Raw genomic sequence first — 21,102 nt, forward strand, 5'->3', positions numbered from 1 at the left:
TTGCATCTCATTTTGGTGTCTGTATGCTCATGAGTGGGATGGAGTGTTGTCTGTATCCTCATGAGTGGGATGGAGTTAACCTGAGACACGATTATATGTGTGAAAGAATGATAAGACATGAGTTCTGACTTTTATTATGCTTTGAAAAAATCTTCTCTAGAGTAATCTAATTGCTATTGAAGAGATAAATAAAAGCAGACAATACTCAAGGAATACCAGCTGTGGCTCAGCCTTGGAGGAAAACAGCTGACTGTTAAGCATGGTTATCCACACCTTCAATGAAGAAAGGTTTCCCCCTTATGGCTGTCTCAGTCTCTATCCAGTGATGGTAGCTGTAAACAAACAATAAGATCTCATGGGCTGGCTTGTCTGCACAATCTTGTTCCCAGCTGACGATGCCAACCTGAAACCACTTCATAGTTTTCCAGTAGCTGCAAACCAGAGGTCCCCCGCTGTCCACCTATGGTGTAAGGAGGACGTTAGATCAAGGTCAAACCTCACATCTCTCATAGCAGCTGAATCCCACAGGCTGATGGGAAAACTGAACTCTATCCCAGGTTCATGAGGATTTTGGGTACAAAGAAATTTTGGACTCAGAATTTTACAGCTCAGACCTGAGGTCCCTGCAGAACAGATACAGAAGGTAAGAGGAGATCAGTCACAAGCTCTGGCTCAGTGCAGTGTCCTGTCCTTCTCAGATTCTTCCACATGCTCCAGTGGCTCCAGAATGATACCTGAATCGTGTCACCAAGAGACAACATCCATCAAATGTATTTTGCAGCCAGAATGTCCTCCTCTTGGGTGCTGTAGCCTGAACACAAAGAGCACATCCAGTTGCCTATATGACCTCTGTATGCTGTCCCTGAACACAGCCTGAGGGAGTAGAGAAACTAGCACAAAATCCACCCAGAGAAATGCAGCCCTTTTCTCACAGTTATGTACTTCTTAAGTGCTGTGCAGACCCTGCTCTAAATAAGTTTCATTTCACAGTGGGTTTGAATCTTTTTTCTCCCCCATCTCCACTACCTGTGGCAAATAAATTCAATGCAAACCTATTTCCTGAAACAACTGGCTTTCCTCTTTCCTGGGAAATGTTATTCTTCCCTCTTTGCACACTACTTTGAGAAATGCCTTTGTCATTAATGTATGAACCCCCTTCCGCCAGCAGCTACACTGAGCTAACACACATTAATTAATGAGTAAGGAAGTGGCTGTAGTCCCCTGTGCAACACATCAGCACCTGCTAAGTTTATGGCTGAACTTCTATTCACTTCACTAGATGGAGAACCCAGGTCACTCATATATATGAATACGGTTCAACATGCATGCAGGAGGCTAAAATTAAGAAAAATACAGAGCAAATGCTGCTTCAGCATTCAAAGTATCGTAGAATCACAGGATCATTTAGGTTGGAAAAGACCTTTAGGATTATAGAGTCCAACTGTAAATTCAATGCTGTTTACACTGAAGTGGTGTTACTGTAGCTACATGTCTGCATCTCAGCCAGTGTGCTGGACCACCTTCAGATTCAGGATCTGACATTTCTCAAGATCTTGATCTCAAGGATCTCAAGGATCAAGACATTTCTCAACCCTGTTTCAACCAAGAATTTTCATGAATTCTACAGGTGACCTTGCAGCGACCTCGGATCCATGTGTTATGAGTGTCATTGGTGATGGCATCCTGCTTGAATAAATGAACATCTCCTAGGCTGTACGCACAATTAAGTTACTGGGAATTTTACTGCTAATCCCCTCAGGACAGGAACAGGCCAAATGTATTATCCTGGTAGCAAAAGGAAGGCGCTTCAAGCCTCCTACATTAAGATAATAAATGAAGTCAAGAGAGTGGGAGCCGTTTGCAAGGCAGTGACGCAGCAACGGCTGACAATCCCTCATTGGTGATATGTCAGGATGCGTCATGCCAGCTTTTCGTAGTGTAGGAGATTTTTAGCACTGGTAGAGCCCACACACACCATCAGGGAAGTTTGGTTTCAGTGTCCAATTTGGAGGCTGTTCACACTTGAAAAGAATCTTTCTCCCAGGGTGCTTAAGTACCAGTTAATCCCTGATACCTTGTGACTATCCCTTGGGGAGAAAAGTCTTATCTTATTTCATAACTGAAAAAACCACAGTGGAAAAGGGATGAGATTTGTATGAGGCAACGGCAGAGCCAGGAATCCCTATTTAAACCATACATCAAGCAGTTTTCCTTTCAAATCAGATCTGCTTTTCACTGTTTGCCTCTCTACCGTGTTCATTTTGTTCTCTGCCTGGTTAGTGGGGAAAGGGATAGCTATCTGCAGGGCTTGGGGGAATGTCCACTGTGCAAAGAGATTTAAAACCTAGACAGAGAGTTAGACAGCACTGTGAAAACCCAGGCAGAAGTTGCAAATCCATTTCTCTAACCCACAAACCCTGAGATGCAAATCCTGCTTCAGATCCCTTTCTATGTGGGCTGAGCTGGTCTGCTTCAATGGGTGCAACTTCTAACATGACATTTCTCTTCAGGTATTTAACTTGATGATTTTATCACAAAGTGGGCTAAATCATCCTTTCCATGTAATAAACTCACTCATAGAATTACAGCAGAAGCCCAGATGAATCAGTGGCCTGGGTTTTACAGGCTTAAAGATAGAGAAAATAAACTCACTTCTTGGACATTTCTTAATATCCCTGTATCCAACTTAAGCTCTCAGTAATCTTGGCCCAAGGTTTTTCCATCCTTGTGTAGAAGAGGTTGTGGGAGGAGCAAGCTCTGAGTGCTGGTACGATTATCTAAGCTCTGTGATGTTTCCAGTAGCATTAATTTAATGAATGCTCAGATTAACAACTGAACATCGAAGAACTTATGCTGCTTTCAGCCTCCTGCATCCTGGTGGTGAAATAATTCTAGTCAACACCACACAACCAGATACCTGCCTCTGATCTTCAGTCTCAGTGCCAAGTTACTGGACAGAAAAAATGTCCTAAAAATAGCATCTTTGCTTCTGTTCCACAATTCTTGCCAACTAGAAGATGAGTGAAAAGCAACCACATCAAATTAGATCTGGTGCTGAACTCATGCCTTCCACAACTGCATGTTATCCTCCCATTGGGAGAGGTGAGAGCAATGACATATTCACTGGTAAATAGTTCTGGGTTATATAAAAACTGTCACCAACTAACAATGCACTTAAGCGCTTTGTTCACTGAAGCTGATAAAAAGTTTCATCCTTTTCAATGTGGCCAAAACCTTTTTGTCAATATCAGGTGCATTTCTGCTCACTTCAGTGGGCTTTGGATCAAGAGCGTAATCTCCTTCCTTTTTGTATTTGTATCCATGTCTGCAACATGAGTAATTGATCAGAACAAACACATTCAGTCACATAAATCTTCCTAGGTGGGAGAAGCTCTGAGGAAGGGAGAACAACCCATCTAATACTCATTAGGTGGATACACAATCCTTGCACTCGTTGCTGGTTTCATTTTCGTGTTGGTAAGCTCTGTGCAATTTGAGAGAATCAATATGTGAATAACAACACTTGCCATTAGAGTAGCCCTGGCTGCAGGAAGTAAAGACTTTCGCAAACATGATTTCTTTAGTTATTTCACTATGAACAAGCTATCTTTGGAGAAAGGCAGGAGGAAAGAGGCTACGGCTATTTTTAGTGTGCAGGTATCAAAAGTGACTCAGGTAGCACAGAGCACTTGGACTCCATTCATAGGATCCCCTTGCATTCTCAGTGATCTTCAGCTACTCTGTCCTTCCATCCGCTTGCTGGAAAATGACAAGACTGCCCAACTCCATTCACACTGATGTCAGCAGGGTCCATTAGTGGCACAGACTTACAGGCAGTTACAATGCATCTGACCCAAACCCCATGTGGCCCAGATTCCGATCTCTGACAGTCATCTGTAGCAAGTGCTCAGGGAAGGAGAATGAGAAACAGGGCAAGTATTTACAGAGTTGTATTTACATCACAGTGGTTAATAGCCTTAGAGAAATCTTCATCCAGGAAGTTATCTAATTGTTTTTTGAATCCATTTATCCCTTGGATAAATACCCACAACATCCTGGTCAGTGACTTCCATAGTTTAATTATCTGTTGGATGAAAATATACTTCCTTCTCTTTGTTTTAAATCCACTGGCTGATACAACCATCTGACACTCCCTCCTTCATATGTTTTTAACAGCATAACAAGAGGACAGCTTTTGACTGTCCCCTCCTTGCTGCTCATGACTTTAGAAATCCGTTTCATATCTCCTTCTGACATCTCTTTTACAAGCCTCAAAGTCCTGCTCTGTTATTCCCCTTTCCACCAGAAGCCATTCCATGTCCCTGTTCATCCTTCCTACTCTACTCTTCTCCTTTTCTAAAACTACTTCTCCTTTCTCCGATGAGGTAGATAGGAATCACAGCACATAAGACATAGATTAGTTCCCTAGCATAACATGCATTTGCTTTCTTAGTAATTCATAATGCCCTCATTGTCTTTTTGACCTCCACAGAGCCTCATGCTGATGTTTTTGAAGGACTATCCACAGTTGCTCCAAGATCTTACAAGGTAATATTTAAATTAGAGCCTGTCATTGCATGTGTACTGCTGGAGTTGCTTCTCCCTATATTCATTACTTTTCCTTTATCAGCAGTGAACTGCATCTGCTGTTTTAACCTCCAGTCACTCTGAATGATGAGATCCTGCTGCACCTCTGCACACTCAGTTTTATTTGTGACCACCACAAAAAATGCCATGGCTTTGGCTGACTTGGTCATCTCAGCATTTATCCTCCTTGAACATCACAATTCGTTGCATGGATGCCAACACAACTCCATCTATAAGCCCTTTCTCTTGTCAAATCCTTCCTCTGTGTTGCCTCCCTTTCAAACCAAAGCACTTCTACTTCATGACAGTTGATTTTCTCCATGAGCCTTTGGTGAGAAGTCTCGCTAAAAGAGTTTTGGAAGTCTCAGCACATTACATCAGCTGGATCACCCTCTGCCACATGCTTGTCGACTCCTTCAAAGAATTTAAATCTGCCTGTGAGTCATGACTTTCCCTTAAAGCTGTGTTGACTCACTGAATGAGAAGTGGCCCCTTTGAGTCATCACACCCGTTCCCCCACTCTGAGGGCAAGTACACAGTGAATTTTTGCTTTCAGCTCCATCCAGAGAAGTTCTGCTCCCCACAGCTTCACCCACCAGGCACACAAAGTAATGCTGGACCCTCTCGCTGCAAAACGAACAGCTTCAGTCTGAGGGAGCAAAAAAAACCCAGAAGAAGAAAGCAGAAGAGACATGGGATATCATCAACATTCCAGATCCTTGCAACAGGAAGGAATAATTTTGGCAGATTACAGAATGAAGCCACAAGAGCTTGAATGTGTTCACTTGTCTGTCCATATCATAAAATGAGAAAATGATGAAAGCCCTACAAACCCATGGGACACAGCGAAAGTGCTCTGATTCTTATGAGCGGCACATCAAAGCACCCTTCAGAAGCAAATTTAAGAGACTGCAAATGCAGAAACATTTCTACTGCTCTGGGGCTTTCCAAGATACTTTCCTACTTAAAGCAATTCACCCCTTTGGGAAAAAAAAAACAAAACCACCTCCTCTTGTTAGCAATAGTTCAGTGATGGAGAATCCACCGGAAGGGTGGAGAGTGGCTCACTCTCTTCAACATTAAGGTAAGGTATGAACATGAAGTAATTTTGCATCACTACTAATAACTTTGAACTGAAATGTGGTTAGCTTTGACTTCTGGTTCCCAGGAGACCTTTGTCTGATAGACAAACCTCAGACCTCACACAGATATTCTGCATCCCTACAGACTATAATTAGACCTCCATCTAGCCACCTCTGTTCAGGCATTTTGAAGAGCCTAAGGGATTGACCATGCTTCCTTGCTTTCTGACCTTTTCTTGCATCTGTGATAATTTACCTAAATGGACCCAATTTTCATTTACAAGGATGCTGGGGAGGGACTATTCATCAGGGACTGTAGTGATAGGACAAGGGGTAACAGGTTCAAACTTAAACAGGGGAAGTTTAGATTGGATCTAAGGAAGAAATTCTTTACTGAGAGGGTGGTGAGGCACTGGAATGGGTTGCCCAGGGAGGTTGTGAATGCTCCATCCTTGGCGGTGTTCAAGGCCAGGTTGGATGAGGCCTTGGGTGACATGGTTTAGTGTGAGGTGTCCCTGCCCATGGCAGGGGGGTTGGAACTGGATGATCTCAAGGTCCTTTCCAACCCTAACTATTCTATGACTCTATGATTTGCAGACTTTTTCTTAAAACAAAAATTCTATTTAACAAGTCTTTCTTTGCAGTTTTAGAGCCATGTTAGCACCAGTAAAAGGATACAAGAGCTTTTGTTAGTTCTGCACTGGTGTAGCACTCTTATGCACAGATGAAGTGAGGGTGCAAGAGATGAGTTCAGCTTCAGACTGATCACCTTTTCTTGGTGCTTCCAGAGCAAGTGTCAAGCCCCCACTGCAGACACATTATTGGCACTGGGGCATAGTTTGAGATAGGCAGTGGGATGCCAGGGGGATATCCTGGAATATCTAAAATCACACTGGAAATTTGGATGTAGGCACTGTCCTGCCTTGGAGTCCTGTTTCTCTGTGGTCTTAACACCTTGGTCTTGCTTTTAGTTAACACAGAGCAACAAGCACTTGTACACGGATTTATCTAGTTTCAAAATAGATGGTTGAAACAATCTCAATGACTTCGAAAGGGGGGGGGGTTCTCCCTATTGATGGGAAGAGATTTGGTAGACACACATGGCTATAGAAATGATCTATCTGTATGTGGTCAGGGTTGTACAACAACTACTGCTGTTGCTATAGCTATGTAGGGTGAGAGCCCTGATTATCCGAGGTGCTGTAAAGGACATTTGCCATTTCCAAACTGCTGACGGTATACTTAGGCAGAGCATACTTTAGGTCAAGAAAAGAGGTCCTTTCCTGCCTTTTTATGAAACTAAAGAAATCAAAACCCATTGCTGTAGTTGCATCTTAGTGTCAATTTAGACATTAATTAGAGATGGCCAAGATCATCTCCTGGTACAGTCGGTGGAAGGGGATAGATACCTTCAGCCCACGACTCAGATCAGCCCTACGTTGGGGAACAGTGTAGGACATGGTGAAGCAGAGCTGGAACCATCGCACTGCTTGTTTGTGGCTACACAATGATGCCTTTCCCTGAAAGTTGGGCTAGGGACTGGTTCCCCCTTCATCTGCTGCTGACCTGAACTGAATGTGAACTGTGACTTCCAGCTGAACACACTCTGTCCTAATCACCACATCACAGAGCTACCCTTACAGACCTCCTTTGCAGAGAATCTAAAATATAATTGGGCTGTTTACTGAATTTTGTCTCGATAGGCAAGACACTGAAGGAGGCATTTGCTTTCAATCTCTTATACTCTAATTATTGTTCCAGTTACCATTGCATCACAGCCTAACAAAAGATGCTTGAGAAAGCAAGGAATTAGACATCAATTGTGGTTCATGGGGTCATGGAAGAAATGTAGCACGCAAAAAATAATGCGTAGGCCATCTGTAGTGTCTCTTCTTTAGCACTTGTACCCCATGAACATCCATTAATGCTAATGTTTATGACTAAGCAGAACTATAAGTCAATTACAGATCCTGTTAGTGTTAATTCACAGTCAATCTATGTATTTGTCTGCAGAACTGCAAGGGAATTGGTATGTCATAGATTTTTCTTTTTAAGTGAATGGATTTTTTTTTAAGTACAAATACTTGGAAGCTCTGCTATTCAATCTCCTTGAGTTAATGTAGGAATATCATCAGTGATCCACAAATTAGTCTTGTCTGGTACTAGTATGATGGTAGCTAGTAAAATGTCTGAGCTTTCCTATGCATGTCCTGTTGCAATTAAGGCAGTGGTCAGTAGGATGAACCTTCTACATGATGCCTGGGTGAAGATATCTGTGTGGTTTTAGTTACTCATATAAAACAGCTTGTTGCAAATCCAGTACATGGATGACATACAGTGCAAAGACCTAGAATGGTAATCCTTTGGATCCAGATGAGGATCGTGTGGACTTACGACCTTGGGTCTAGATGTAACTTGCCCATCTTAGCCTGGCTCTAGATATGAACAAATGTATCCCGATTTTCAGCAAAGCTCAGCTAAGGTTAACATAAGGCTTTTATCTACTTCATGTCCAGACAGATCATGCACCTATGCAGTGCATGGCTTCCAGGTTTCCTGTGAACAAATCTACAATAGCAAGCTCAGCATCTCCAGGGCTTGTTCCCTGATCAGGTGTCTTTGCTTTGCCCACACTGCTATTCCTTCCTGGCCTCTAAAGTGATCCAAAGTGATTATTGTGGGTGCCTCTTGACCTATGAAAAAGCTGGGGCTGTGTCAGGCAATAGGATGAGAGGCAATGGTCCTAAATTAAAACACAGGAAGTTCCACCTGAACATGAGGAAGAACTTTACTGCGAGGGTGGCTGAGTATTGAAATAGGGTGCATGGAGAGGTTGCGAAGTCTCCTTCCTTGGAGATATTGAAGAACCATCTGGACACAGTCCTGAGTAATGTGCTCTAGGTGAACTTGCTTGAGCAGGGGTTTGGACTAGATGACCTCCAGTGATCCCTTCCAACCTTAACCATTCTGGGATTCTGTTATTCTGTGATTCTGTGTCATCCAGGAGACACCTTGTTAGCACAGACCAAAAACATCCCCAAAACATCTTGACAGTGCTGACTTTGTAAAAGATTCAGGTATTCTGAAATCTGGCCTCATTCTCATTTGACATAAACCCCTTAATCTTAAAGACAAGCTCAATAGATTGCACTGTCTACAGTGTGCCTTGCTATCTGCCCAGGGCAGATGAATTGGTGTCCAACAGTCTATGCTGCAAAACAAGCATTCAGGTTCAGCCCTGACCTCCCAGTTCATGACCAGGTAGTCTACTATGGACAAGCCACAAGATTTCTGAACCAGCCTAGAAAGGTCACAATGTGCCCTACTTGACTTCAATCAGTACTTTCCAGAAAACTGTCCATCAGCAGCATGTTTCCCCTCCAGCAAATTAGTGAATTCTGATGAAGTCACCTATTTCTTCCTTGAAGAGTTCCACTTCTAGCCTGGGGTGTGATTTTGTCTTGCTCTTGTTATCTCAGGTTGCAAGATGTTTCTGCCTCGTCAAGCTTCTACTGAACGTGGGCAGTAGCTAGGTTATGAGCATTATCACCCATGCAATCATTGTGTACTTCCACTGCTTGGAAGTCTCACATTTCTAGTTCATTTCTCAGACAATTCTAACATTATTGTAGATCAAAATAGTACCCTCATCAGCCTTGTGAATACAGGTGATTCATTTTGCTGGGTACAAGTGCTCTTGCTGTTTCACCGGCATAATTCAGCCACAGAACTTAAGGCTGGGCTGGGAAGTACATTCTTTAATCATGTTAATGTTATCCTGTGGCAGTTTTCTTTTTAAAATTTTTGATTGAATTTAATGGAGGTGAAAGTTGCTAGATGAATGGTTTCAGAGACAGATGCTTTCTGGCTAATCAAAAATGATTCTGCAAAGGAAACTTCCCCTCTGCTGCCCAGCTACAAGGTCAGCTTGCAATGGCTTTCCAGTCTGCAGTCCGTGTACCTGCTGTCTCTGCCTAAAGGGCAGAGGATCTCTCTCCGTCCTGGGTGTTGTTTTAGTTCCCTCAGCAAATGATTACTACAGGACAACGCTGTGAATACATGTGTCTACCCATCTATCCCCCTGCAAACACATGCAGATGTGTAAGAAAACCCCTTGCCTAGTGGACAGTGGAGACCTTAGTCCTGAAGCAGAGGCTGCAGGGCAGCCCAGTCCTTACCACTGGACACTGGATGCTATGAAAGGCATTTTTTGGCTTTCAGACTGTTTGACATCAGAACAGCAATCCCGCAGGTGGAATATGTTCTGAGGGCACAAGTTCTGAGTAAGGTTTTCCCACATTTGACTGTTTATGTCAGCTCTCTCCCCTTAGTATTCCCTGAAGTCAAACCCTGCTCAAACTCTATCATTTCACCTGAAAAGTCCATCATCCCATATCATTAACTCATTGTAATAAGCTGTGACTAGTTCTGGCACCCACAGGCCGATCTGCCATGTTAGCAAAAGATATTTGGATAAAAGCAAGGACCTCCCCTGAGAAAGGTTTCTAATATTCCAATTAAACACTCTTGGATTAAATTTTCCTCCCAGTTCTTTCACTTTGACCCTTCTGCAAAAACTTTCCTGTCTCCTTTCAGTATTAATCTGGTGACAGAGCAGCATTGCCTGGCCCAGGGCTGAGGGTACATCAGCCCATGCTGTGCTGAGCCCTCTCTGCAGGGATGTGAGACCTCTCCTCTCATCATTCCCACTGCTGCACAGCTTGGCCACAGCAGACGCTGGGTTTTTTAATTGCTAGGAGAGGGACTGTAGTGACAGGACAAGGGGTAACGGGTTCAAGCTTAAACAGGGGAAGTTTAGATTTGATATAAGGAAGAAATTCTTTACTGAGAGGGTAGAGAGGCACTGGAATGGGTTGCCCAGGAAGGCTGTGAATGCTCAATCCCTGGCAGTGTTCAAGGCCAGGTTGGACAGAGCCTTGGGTGACATGGTTTAGTGTGGGGTGTCCCTGCCCATGGCAGGGATTTTGGAACTAGATGATCTTAAGGTCCTTTCCAACCCTAACTATTCTATGATTCTATGATTCCATGGTAACAGTCCAAAATCCTGAGTCCAGGGCCATCAAAAGCTGTCTCTCATCCAAGGGGATTTGTTGGAAACTGCTCTTTTCCCTTGCTTTTCTTTCAGCTCACAGTTTCCCTTGCAGAACTCATGTTCTGAAATGAAGAACTCATGTCTCTCTTGCTGCAGGGAAGGAGACCATGAGGAAAGGCTCATTTGCTCGACAAGGTGATTTGTTTCCAGCACCACCACTGTTTTTTGACCGCAAGAGTCCTGCACCCCCACTGTACAGGTCATAGAATCAGAGAATCATAAAATCATAGAATCATAGAATCAACTAGGTTGGAAAAGACCTTTAATATCACCAAGTCCAACCCCAGGACTGCCAAGTCCACCACTAAACCATAGACCCACTGAGAGCCTCATCTACACAGTTTTTAGCACTTCCAGGGACAGTGATTCCACCACTTCCTTGGGCAGCCTGTTCAATGCCTCTCTTCCAATACTCTCCCTGTGAAGAAATTTTCCTAATACCCAATCAAAACCTTCCCTGGAGCAGCTTGAGGCCATTACCACTTGTCCTATCACTTGTTACTCAGAAGAAGAGACCAACCCCCACTTCACTACAACCTCCTTTCAGGTAGCTGAAGAGAGCAATATGACCCCTCCTGAGCCTTCTCTTCTCCAGACTAAATACCCCCAGTTCCCTCAGCTGTTACTCATAGGACTTGTGCTCCAGAGCCTTCACCAGCTTCTTTGCCTTTCTCTGGACATGCTCCAGCACCTCAATGTCTTTCTTGTAGTGAGGTGCCCAGAAGAGAACACAGGATTAGAGGTGCAGCCTCACCAGTGCCGACTGCAGGGGGATGATCACTGCCCAGGCCTGGCTGCCCACACTGTTGCTGATACAGGCCAGGATGCTGTTGGCCTTCTTGGCTGCCTGGGCACAAGCTGGATCATGTTCAACCCCATCAGTCAGCACCTCCAGGTCCTTTTTGGCAGAGCCATTTTCCAGCCCCTCTTCCCCAAGTCTGGAGCATTGCATGTGGTTGTTGTGGCCCAAATGCAGGATCTGGCACTTTGCCTTGTTGAATTGCATACTATTGGCCACAGCCCATTGATCCAGCCTGTCCAGATCCCTCTGCAAACCCTCCTGTCCTTCAGCAGATCAACACTCCCAGCCAACTTGGTGTCATCTGCAAATTTACTGAGGATACACACAATTCCCTCATCCAGATCATCAGTGAAGATGTTAAATAAGAGGGGCCCTGGGGGACACCACTAGTGACTGATCGCCAGCTAGATGTGGTACCATTTACCACCACTAATATTGTGGGTCAATATACCTTTGCAGGAAGTTCCTTGGCCCCTGGGCATCCTGCTCTGGCCTCCTGCAGGGAAACTTTAGCAATCCCAGGAAGCCATGAGAAGGATCAGTGTTCATTCCTGAATTGAAGGCTCTTCTCCTTCAGTGTCTCTGTGCCCTACCTAGGCAGCATGCCCATCCATATGCCTGTTTATTTTACCTGTGACTGCCAAGCACTTCTTCTTTTCTCCGTCTCAGCACACAGCATGTTCTCCACTAGCTGTGGGATACACTTCAAGCACTGCTGCCTGCTGATGAGCTTCACTGGTACTTTCTGCATCACGTGGGATGTTGGCCTTGCAATCGCTAACAAGGTAGTGAAAAGAGAACAATTAACAAAACCTGCAAAGCTAGTAAGTATGCAACCACTAGTAAGCGTGAAACCACAGCCAGAGACTGGCCCTTGGGACTGCCCTCAGCTGAATTTGTAAAGCATCTCATGGCAAGAGGGTCTCAGGCCACAACTGTACAGCCTTGGGGTCATGCGGGCTTACAGAGGCTGTCCAAATGTTAGCAAAGTTTGTGCACAAACTTCACACCAGATTAGAAGGTGGGTAGGTAGATAGAAAGGGGGGAAGTGTTAATGGGTAAAGCTGAAATCCTGGGGAGTGGAGGCTTGCTAAATGTGATTTTAAAAAGCACTTATTTTTGTAGATGAACTCTGGAATGTGGTACAGCTAGAGGACCCCCAAAAGGATGGCTTATCCTGTGCATCTTGGTGATGACCTGAGATGAGCTACACTGCTCACCTTGGGTTTCCCACACATATTTCCAGAGAGCTCAGTTTGAGGGACTCTTCACGGAGTCCTGTGCAAGCCCTGTAGAGGTAAGTCCAACTGAGCTTTACCTGGAACAGATGACCTTGTTATCCCCATGCTCTCCTGGATGGCTGTGCCTCACACAGGGCACCAGCTGCACATTCCACAAAGCGGTTCTCAAAATGGCAGTATACAATGGAAATAATTGCTTTATTCTTCCCTTGAGATGGGAAAACAGAAATCACAGCAGGCACCACCAAGTGACAAAAAAGACTGAAAATATGCAGGGCTACTTGGAAAAGCCACTCATTTCACCCTCACTCCTCTTTAAAGTGAACCTGAACCTGAAGGAACAAATTGACTTTTGGAGGATGTTGTTGCTGGGGAGACCTAAAGAATTTCTTCATCACCTTTGGGAAGGTGGAACTCAAAGGTAAGATCGAATAGATAGAAATGTGTCAGGTCCCTTTCCCAGCTAAGATGGGGCCACTTCATGGAATTGTGCCCACAGATTAAAGTGCTTTGAGATAAGCATCTCCAAGGAGGTGGCTCTACTTGTTGAGGTCTGACTGCAGCTGAAGGGGAGTCAGGCTAGTGCTGCCTGAGGGGCCACCTACAAAAGGCTGGCAGAGACCAGAAATGACCAATTTTCCTCTGCTGAGGAACAATGCCTCATACTTTTTGGTATGGCCCATATTACACCATCACATATCCCTCTCACCAAACCCAGCTTCTGCTGGTTTCTTCTGAAACATCTCCAGAAGAGAAGGGATGTGTGCCAGGGCTGAGCGCATTGACCTCACACTGGGTGCAATCTGGATAGCAGGAGCCACGTCAACTGTGCCCACACAGCAGCATAAGACTGATATCTGGAGCCATGGCATGCATTTTGCAAAGAGCCTAGCTAAAGAGAAATCCTGCCAAGCTGCAGAGTGACTCTGCAGCAGCCGCCTGCTTTTCTAAGAGCGTGTTACCTTGGTGAAATGGGAGTTTCACAACTATAACATAGTGTTGTGCTATGTATTACAGTTACGTGAGGCAAATGAAGCCTAAGAAGGAAAATGCGGAGTTTCAGAGAGAAGGCAGTAACCTTAAATAGGATTAAATAGGACACTCATTTACTAAATCCTAAAAACTACTGTCAAAGCCCTAAGGCACCACCCTTCCCACTCTTTCCTGATTAATTCTTTCCAATAATGAAAATGTCCATTAGCCATTTAGTGACATTTGTTCAGGATAGACGTTTTGGGTCACAATAAGTGCTGGAGCTACTTTCGTTAATGCTTAAACAATTAGCAACAGCAATCTGCTCTTCTGAATGAGTAAAGAGGAGGGGTGGCCAGTACCATCGAATCAACCTGGTTCAGGAAGGCATTAAGCCAAAGATAACCCTACACCCACATTTCCCTTATTCCAGAGCAGCGTAGACCCAGCCTAAATTGCTGACCAGGGTTGAGCTTATCTTACTTTGGACACCAAAATATGCATCCAAAGGAACTTTGAGTTTCTGCAGAGCAAAGATGGCTTTAAGGTTTCAGCTTGAATACACATGCTCAGGGTACCAGGGACTTGGCTCTGGCAGTCAGTTCATGACTGGTTCTTGCACTGAACAGAGAACTGGTGGATGTGCAGAGGCTGCAAGGGTCTGGATGTGTTTACCAGGGAGGTAGAGAGTGGAAGTTAGTGTGGGTGATCCTTCCTATGAGACAACATCTACTTTAAATGGATAAATTATTAGAAAATAGGTCTTCTGACAGCATCTCACCTGCACTTGTGATTCCCCACCCTGCAACCCAGCACTGTTGCCATGTATTGATGTCATGCATGTAGGGCAAGCACACAGGGATTTTCTCATTGCTGAACTCAATGGGAGAGCTGAGCAGGATCAGAGCAATGTCATTTTGCATGGTCATTCTGTCAAAGTTTTCATGGATGATCAAGCTGTCTGGCTTATGTTCTTCCATCGGGACACTGAGGTCAGTTCCCCCCACTAAAACAGTGAGGTCTGGTGGCCTTATGAACAAAAAAGAAGCAGTGTAGACATAAGCAAACATATAGGCTTGGTGTTATAAAGGTTGGTGCCTCCTGAGCAGGGTAGGGTGGTGCTCAGCAAATTTCAGAGGCAGGTTAGCTATAAATATTGCAGAGATTTACCTTCATTTCTAGGCAAAGCTGAAATGGGGGAGAGAGGTGTAACCAAGTTATAAATAGCCCACTTCCTAATGAACAAATGGCTTGGGCTGAATCTTCTGGATCTCTGGTGCCCTGGGTTGGCAGCTCCAGACTGAGCAGTCTCTGCTCTCAGACCTGCCAAATTTTGGAGGGGGCTCACAGAGGGCTGGACTCTACCCCTGAGCAGTGCATGGGGTTGCTTTATCCAGAAGCTAGTGCTTTAAAATCAGACTCTTCATAAAGTAAAGGTGTTTGCTATATGAAAGCAAGGGTAATTCGGGGGTTAGAATAAGCTGGAATGGAATACATCTCTTTTTATAAGGTACTGCAACATGTGTAGACACACAGAATCATAGAATCACAGAATGGTTTGGGTTGGAAGGGACCTTAAAGCTCATACAGTTCCAACTCCTGCCATGGGCAGGGACACCTTCCACTGGACCAGGTTGCTCAAAGCCCCATCCAACCTGGCCTTGAACATTGCCAGGGATGGGGCAGCCACAGCTTCTCTGGGCAGCCTAAGAACAGGTAATGCTTGGGGCCATTAGGACAGCATCACAGGCATTTATGCAAGCCTGCTCAGACCATCCTTCAAAATATGCCCCTTCTCATCTCCTGGTTATCCACATTCATGCACATTTCTGTTGTACCTCTACCTCTGATAAAAAATGATCCTGTTTTCCCCAAAGGAGGCAATTCCTGTTTTCAAGACTTTCTTTCTGGCTCAGTCACCTTTGTCTTGCACTTAACCCCAAGGACATTCACATCCTACTCCCACAGGGAGGAATGTTATCAAGCCACTGTGCCTAGGCTGTCCTCACTTCCCTTGAGTACTCACATCTCTTCTCCAAAGCAATGAGCTGCAGTCAAAATCCACAGTGCACTGATTATGGCGCCTCCACAGACATGTCTCCCATTGCTCTGGATGCTCACAAGCCACGGGAACTCCCCTTCCATGGCGTATCTCCCCTTTGTGAACTTCTTGCCAGTCCCCTGGAAGGACTCGTAAGATGGTCGGAGGCCACATTCTGGGAACAAAATGAAACATATTGCTCACATACAGCAGTGGCACTGCCTGTGCTACAAAACTAGACAACAGAACGTCAGCTAAAGCATTGGTCTGTAATTGTCCGTGCTACTTTATCCAAAGCCCTTGGCATCACAGTAGCCACCCCAAACCTGCGCTTTGCCAAGCAATGCCCAGGCACTTTGGGGCTAGCATGGCCACAGATGGTTTCCCATTGGCAGGCCGGATAAAATTCTTGTTTAGGGAGTATGAGTGGAGAAGTTCAGCGTCAGGCTGCAATTTAAGTCATACGTGTATGCCACCAAAGATAAGGAATAAGCCCAGTCCTGTTTGATACAGCAATATGTGTATATCCTGTAAGGCTACTAGCAGTTCTGCTCTCCTCGTCATTTCTGAGCATAAAAATTTGAGAAGAAAAACCTGCACTGATGCTGCTGATCAGAAAAGCTAAACGAAGGAGGGTAAAGAGCAGCATTGCAATCCCAGTCTTGGACCAACGCTGTGACAACACAGCAGTGATGCTTCTGCAACAACGGACATCTTCTCCATTCCATGTTCTCACCAGAGGCAACACACGTCTCTGCTGGGGCAACCAGGATGTGACATCACACAATCAGTTTGTTTCTGTTCACATCACCGCTGGATGCTGTCCTTTCTCAGGCAGTGAGGGAAAGCTTAGTGATTTCCAAGAGGCTTGGGATTTTGTTTAGGTATGATAGGGATAGGGCAGCAGTGAAATTCCTGTCTGTATCCTGGACTGAATTTCACATGATACTGCAGTAGCAGACTTCATGATTGGGGTGCTTGTAGTAGTTTTTGAATCTTGAGCCATGTTTTTCTTTCTGAAGACCTTAGATGCTGGGCCTGCATCAGCTTTCATCTTCTACTCTGAGAAGTGCTGAAGCATATGAAAATCTGAATTAATTTTCTCTTTTTCATTTAGACCATGTCTATGTTCTCAGAAGAAAGATACAGATCGGTAGTAGGGTAAATTTCAAACAGTGACAAGTCAAAAGTGTATATCAAAGATGTTGCAGCAGCTACTCCCTTCTTCCCTGTGGGCAAGGATGGCTTACAAGGCCAAATCCAGCTTAAAAAAACTAGTCCATGAGGCTGAATCATTAGCATTTCAACTTTACTGATAGTATCACTGATAGGATTGCTATACCTTCAGCAGCAACTCCAAGTGATCAAGGCCAAAACTCTACCCTACAGCAACTCCATGATTAATTCTGTGGTGGCATAATATTCTGGTGTGGCAAATTTCAGCAACAATGGGCCCATCTATGTGGACTTCTAAACGAACACACTATTTCCACGAAGACAAATGAAAAAAACCAAACCCTCAGCCAGATTAAGACTTGAGCCTGGCTATATTAAGTCTCCAAAGACTTCCCAGCTCATTTCAAAACAGTAACTACAGTGTGGAGTAGGACAGGAGGGAGGGGAAAGGGCAGAAGGGAACCAAGAAACATTTTATGATCACACAGATTATTCAGAATATGAAATGTTTTGCCTGTACGTTGGAACAAATCATGAGTTATCCCCCTGAAGTCTGAATTATGCAGAGGTTAAAAATGCATAGGGTGAGAGGAAGACTTTACTTTCCTCTCTTCTTTGCTTTCATGTCACCTCACGCCTAGGAAATGAGATGGAAGTGCTGGTTTCCTTGACAGTGAGCCCTAGAACATGTTAGTGTCACAACAGGTTAAGGACAGGCAATCAGTTACCACAGCAACTGGAAATCCTGAGTGTGATGAAAGCCCATTTTGAGGCATCTCCGGAAAGAGTCTAACATGGCAATCATGCCAGCGGTAGCTCCTCTCAAGCTTGCTCTAGGTATAGATCTACTAAACAGACAGGTTTTCTCTGGCTTTTGAGACTGGAATAAGCTCAGCATGAGCTGAGGTGCAAGGGAGGATGGGGAGCTAATTTCTCTGGCATGGACTTACTGCTTGTCTTTGGATAGAGCAGCAGGACTTCAGCAGTGAATTTACATGCCTGGAGACTGACTGTCTGATGCATGTTTTCAATTGCTCCAAGCTTGGAACAAGAGCTGGTCTGCTGCATCATTGCAGGAGATGTTCACGGAGATATTTTGGGCCTTTCTGAGACTAAAACCTGAGCTGTTGAGGAGGAAACATCAAACCAAGATGCCAAGGAACAGAGTGCCAAGGAGAGCTAACTGAAAAATAAAAAAGGATTTGTGTCTCTGGGTCCCACCTCTAGCCCTCAGAAATGGTTTTATGTGCTCTGCTGCCCAGAATTGACATACCAAGGCAGGCTTTTACAAGCTTTCCCTGAAGAAAGCACATCTGCAAGAGGACACACATGTACTTAGTGATGAAGACAGTCTCCAAAACAGGAAACACATGAGAAGCTCAAGCCCACACCTCTCACTACTCTGAGAAGTATTGCAAGCAGCATGTTGGATGGGTAGGACAAACCCATCCGCATCCTTCCTACTGAAGCTGTATGTCCTAGGATACTCCATAGCATATCTATCATAGAATGGTTTGGGTTGGAAGGGAGCTTAAAGATCATCTAGATTCAACCCCCTGCCATAGGATACATATAACCCACTGGATCCCATATCAATACAGATTAACTCCTGTATTCTCTACATCCTTTGGCTGTAGCTTTAGTCTCCACTCTGGGAGCCCCATGAATAAGATGATAATTTATTTCTCCTCTTTCTGGCTGTCTTTCTATTTTGACTATCCACACACTGGAGCAGAGACTGCCTGACATTATGTTTGCACAGCAATTGCTGTAATGAGCTCTGGTCTTGGTGGGGGCTCCACAAGCTATTGAAGTACAAATAATTAATCACAGGAATAATTATGTTACAGTGTGGCCAGTACCAATTCTACTCCTCTGAACTGTCATGCATGATAATACAGATTTAAAAGACCTGGTGTTTGATTAGCAGGCTGCAGCCTTTTATAATATTTGATACTTTCATTTAGATCTACACTGATAAGTACTTATAGCCATGGAACACACCACAGACAACATTTTTCTGTTCTCTTTTTTGTAATTTATTGTAGTGCAGGAAATCAAAAAAAGATTTATTTTTGTGTTTATACACTTTTCAGAAGAAAATTACAATTTTTACTTTTTCTTACTAAAATTATTTCAGCAAATAGGCAGTATAGGTGATATTACATGTTGTGAAAATTTAATTGTGAGTGAATCACTGATCTTATAAATTCACCATTCTCAAAGACATCAGATTACAGGTTTGTGACAGTTAAGATGAGCCCAGCCATGTCTCCATGTCAAAGCTCTCATAACATGAGCAAATTTATTAACCCAAGCAAATGAATACATCTGAAGGCCTTAGCTATGCAAAGCATTTAGCAGGTGCCAGAACATCCCAATTCATCCTTTTAACTGCATTTTGAGCCAAACTTTTAAATTTCTCTCCAGATTATAACATTGCAAGGAAAACCCATGAGCTGCATGAAGCAGGAAGCTGCATTTGCCAACAGGTGCAATTTTTACCTCTGCTTTGGCATTTAATGTTGATGAATGGGAAACTGCTCAGATTATGGAAAGCCACCCCAACAGGTTCCCAAATCTTTATGCATTAATGATGCAGGCGTGCTATATCCATCAGGGTTGCCGGTCTTTCTTCAGATTCCCTAAAGGAAAGCAGAGGCAGTGGAGTAAGCACAAGCTACTTCTTGATCCCAATAGGGCAGGAAAGCCCTGTTCCTCTGAGGCTGCAGTATCCGCCAGGGTTCTTACTGAGGTACTGCTGATGGTAATCTTCAGCGTAATAAAACTCTGGAGCCTCCCGGATTTCAGTTGTGATGGGACCAAAACCGCTCTCTGTCAATACCTGTCAAGAAATATGATGGAAAGCCATTAGTGGTTTGCTGTCTCCTCTGCTGATGAATGATGTTAGGTTTTCTCTTAGCAGGAGCCACAGAGATTTCTCAGCACTTGGACCACATTTGCAGTGCATCTCTGAAAGCCCTTTATCCTTGCTTTCATGTTATTTTGCTAGGAGACATTGTGGGCACCAAAGCAGGCATTGGTGAGAAGAGGTAGAGCACCCTCCTGCTTTAATGGCTCATTTGTTTAATTTGCCACACATTTTTTCTCTCCCCTTTACGAATCACGCCAGGTAGGGATGTGGTGCCATCAACAAAAGTGGAAAACAAATGTGAAAGGCAGCAGAGCACATTTCAATCAACCCTGGCCAGTGGCCTTGCAGGGCCTCAGAACATCACCAGGCAGGTGCCTTAGCTTTGAAATATGCTGTCCACCCCAAATATCCTTATGCCAAGAAGACTCTCTGGGTGAAATTTTGGCCTCATTGATGTCACCAAGAAATAATAGCATCTCGGCTCTTTTTCATGGAGTTTCTACAAATTCAGTCTTCAAAAAGAACAGTTCCATCATGACCAGAAAGGTATTTTTAAGGCAAATAATGGCTCATTTCTGGAAGATTTGCCAATATGTGGACCAGAAGCAATAACCACTTTGAAAAGATTAGGTGGGGATTTTAGACTCTAATTTCTTTCTGATATCCTCTAACTGAATTTGCAACTCCTGAAAGGTTTCTGATGGAGGGAATTTCATTTTAACATGACTTGCCATGACATTTTACCTATTGAATTGTCTTTTTCTAAGGAAACTGGTAAGCACCAACATTTCGAAGCAAATTCTCATCTCAGTGGGGACATAACTTGTGCTCACTGAAGTCCACAATAACCTAATAAACACTGTAACTGATGTCAGACTACTGTTCAAAAGTTTACTTCTAAAGTACTGGATGTAGACAGAATTGCCTTGCTATCAATCAGACTTGACAGCAAGACCAACACTATGAACAAAGCATCAGCATTTAAGATTACTAGATGAATATGTGTTCTGTCATCATACTAATAAAAAAAATCAAATAAAAGGAAATCATCACACAGACTCACAAAAACAGAGCTAGTAGATCGATTGTAAGACATCAAGTCCAACTTCTTTCATCATGATAGAGCAACTAATATCCACCTTATTTTCAGAAGACTTTAACTGCTTCTGAAAGATCTTCGGAGATGGAGATCGTTCAGTGTCCTCGAGGAGGC

At 44.0% G+C, this 21,102-nt stretch overlaps 2 protein-coding genes across 2 annotated transcripts in view; both read right to left on the reverse strand.

Moving 5' to 3' along the window:
- Positions 1-253: 253 nt before the first annotated feature.
- Positions 254-19,604, reverse strand: LOC308220161 (serine protease 55-like; the record flags this gene model as incomplete). The annotated part of the gene is made up of 5 exons (XM_080615955.1): positions 254-460; positions 12,216-12,361; positions 14,579-14,826; positions 15,824-16,013; positions 19,520-19,604. Coding segments are annotated over 5 exons (876 nt in total), but the record flags the coding sequence as incomplete, so codon positions are not given.
- The window catches only part of MSRA (methionine sulfoxide reductase A), a gene marked incomplete at its 5' end in the record, with an annotated part of 293,726 nt that continues 292,218 nt past the window's right edge, over positions 19,595-21,102 (reverse strand). Inside the window, one exon of the mRNA XM_080614754.1 lies at positions 19,595-19,859. Coding sequence (XP_080470880.1) covers positions 19,695-19,859 — 165 coding nt within the window. The 3' untranslated portion in view covers positions 19,595-19,694. The remainder of the gene's footprint in view (positions 19,860-21,102) is intronic.

The sequence above is a fragment of the Psittacula echo genome (assembly GCF_963264785.1).
Source record: "Psittacula echo genome assembly, chromosome: 4".
Lineage (NCBI taxonomy): Eukaryota > Metazoa > Chordata > Aves > Psittaciformes > Psittacidae > Psittacula > Psittacula echo.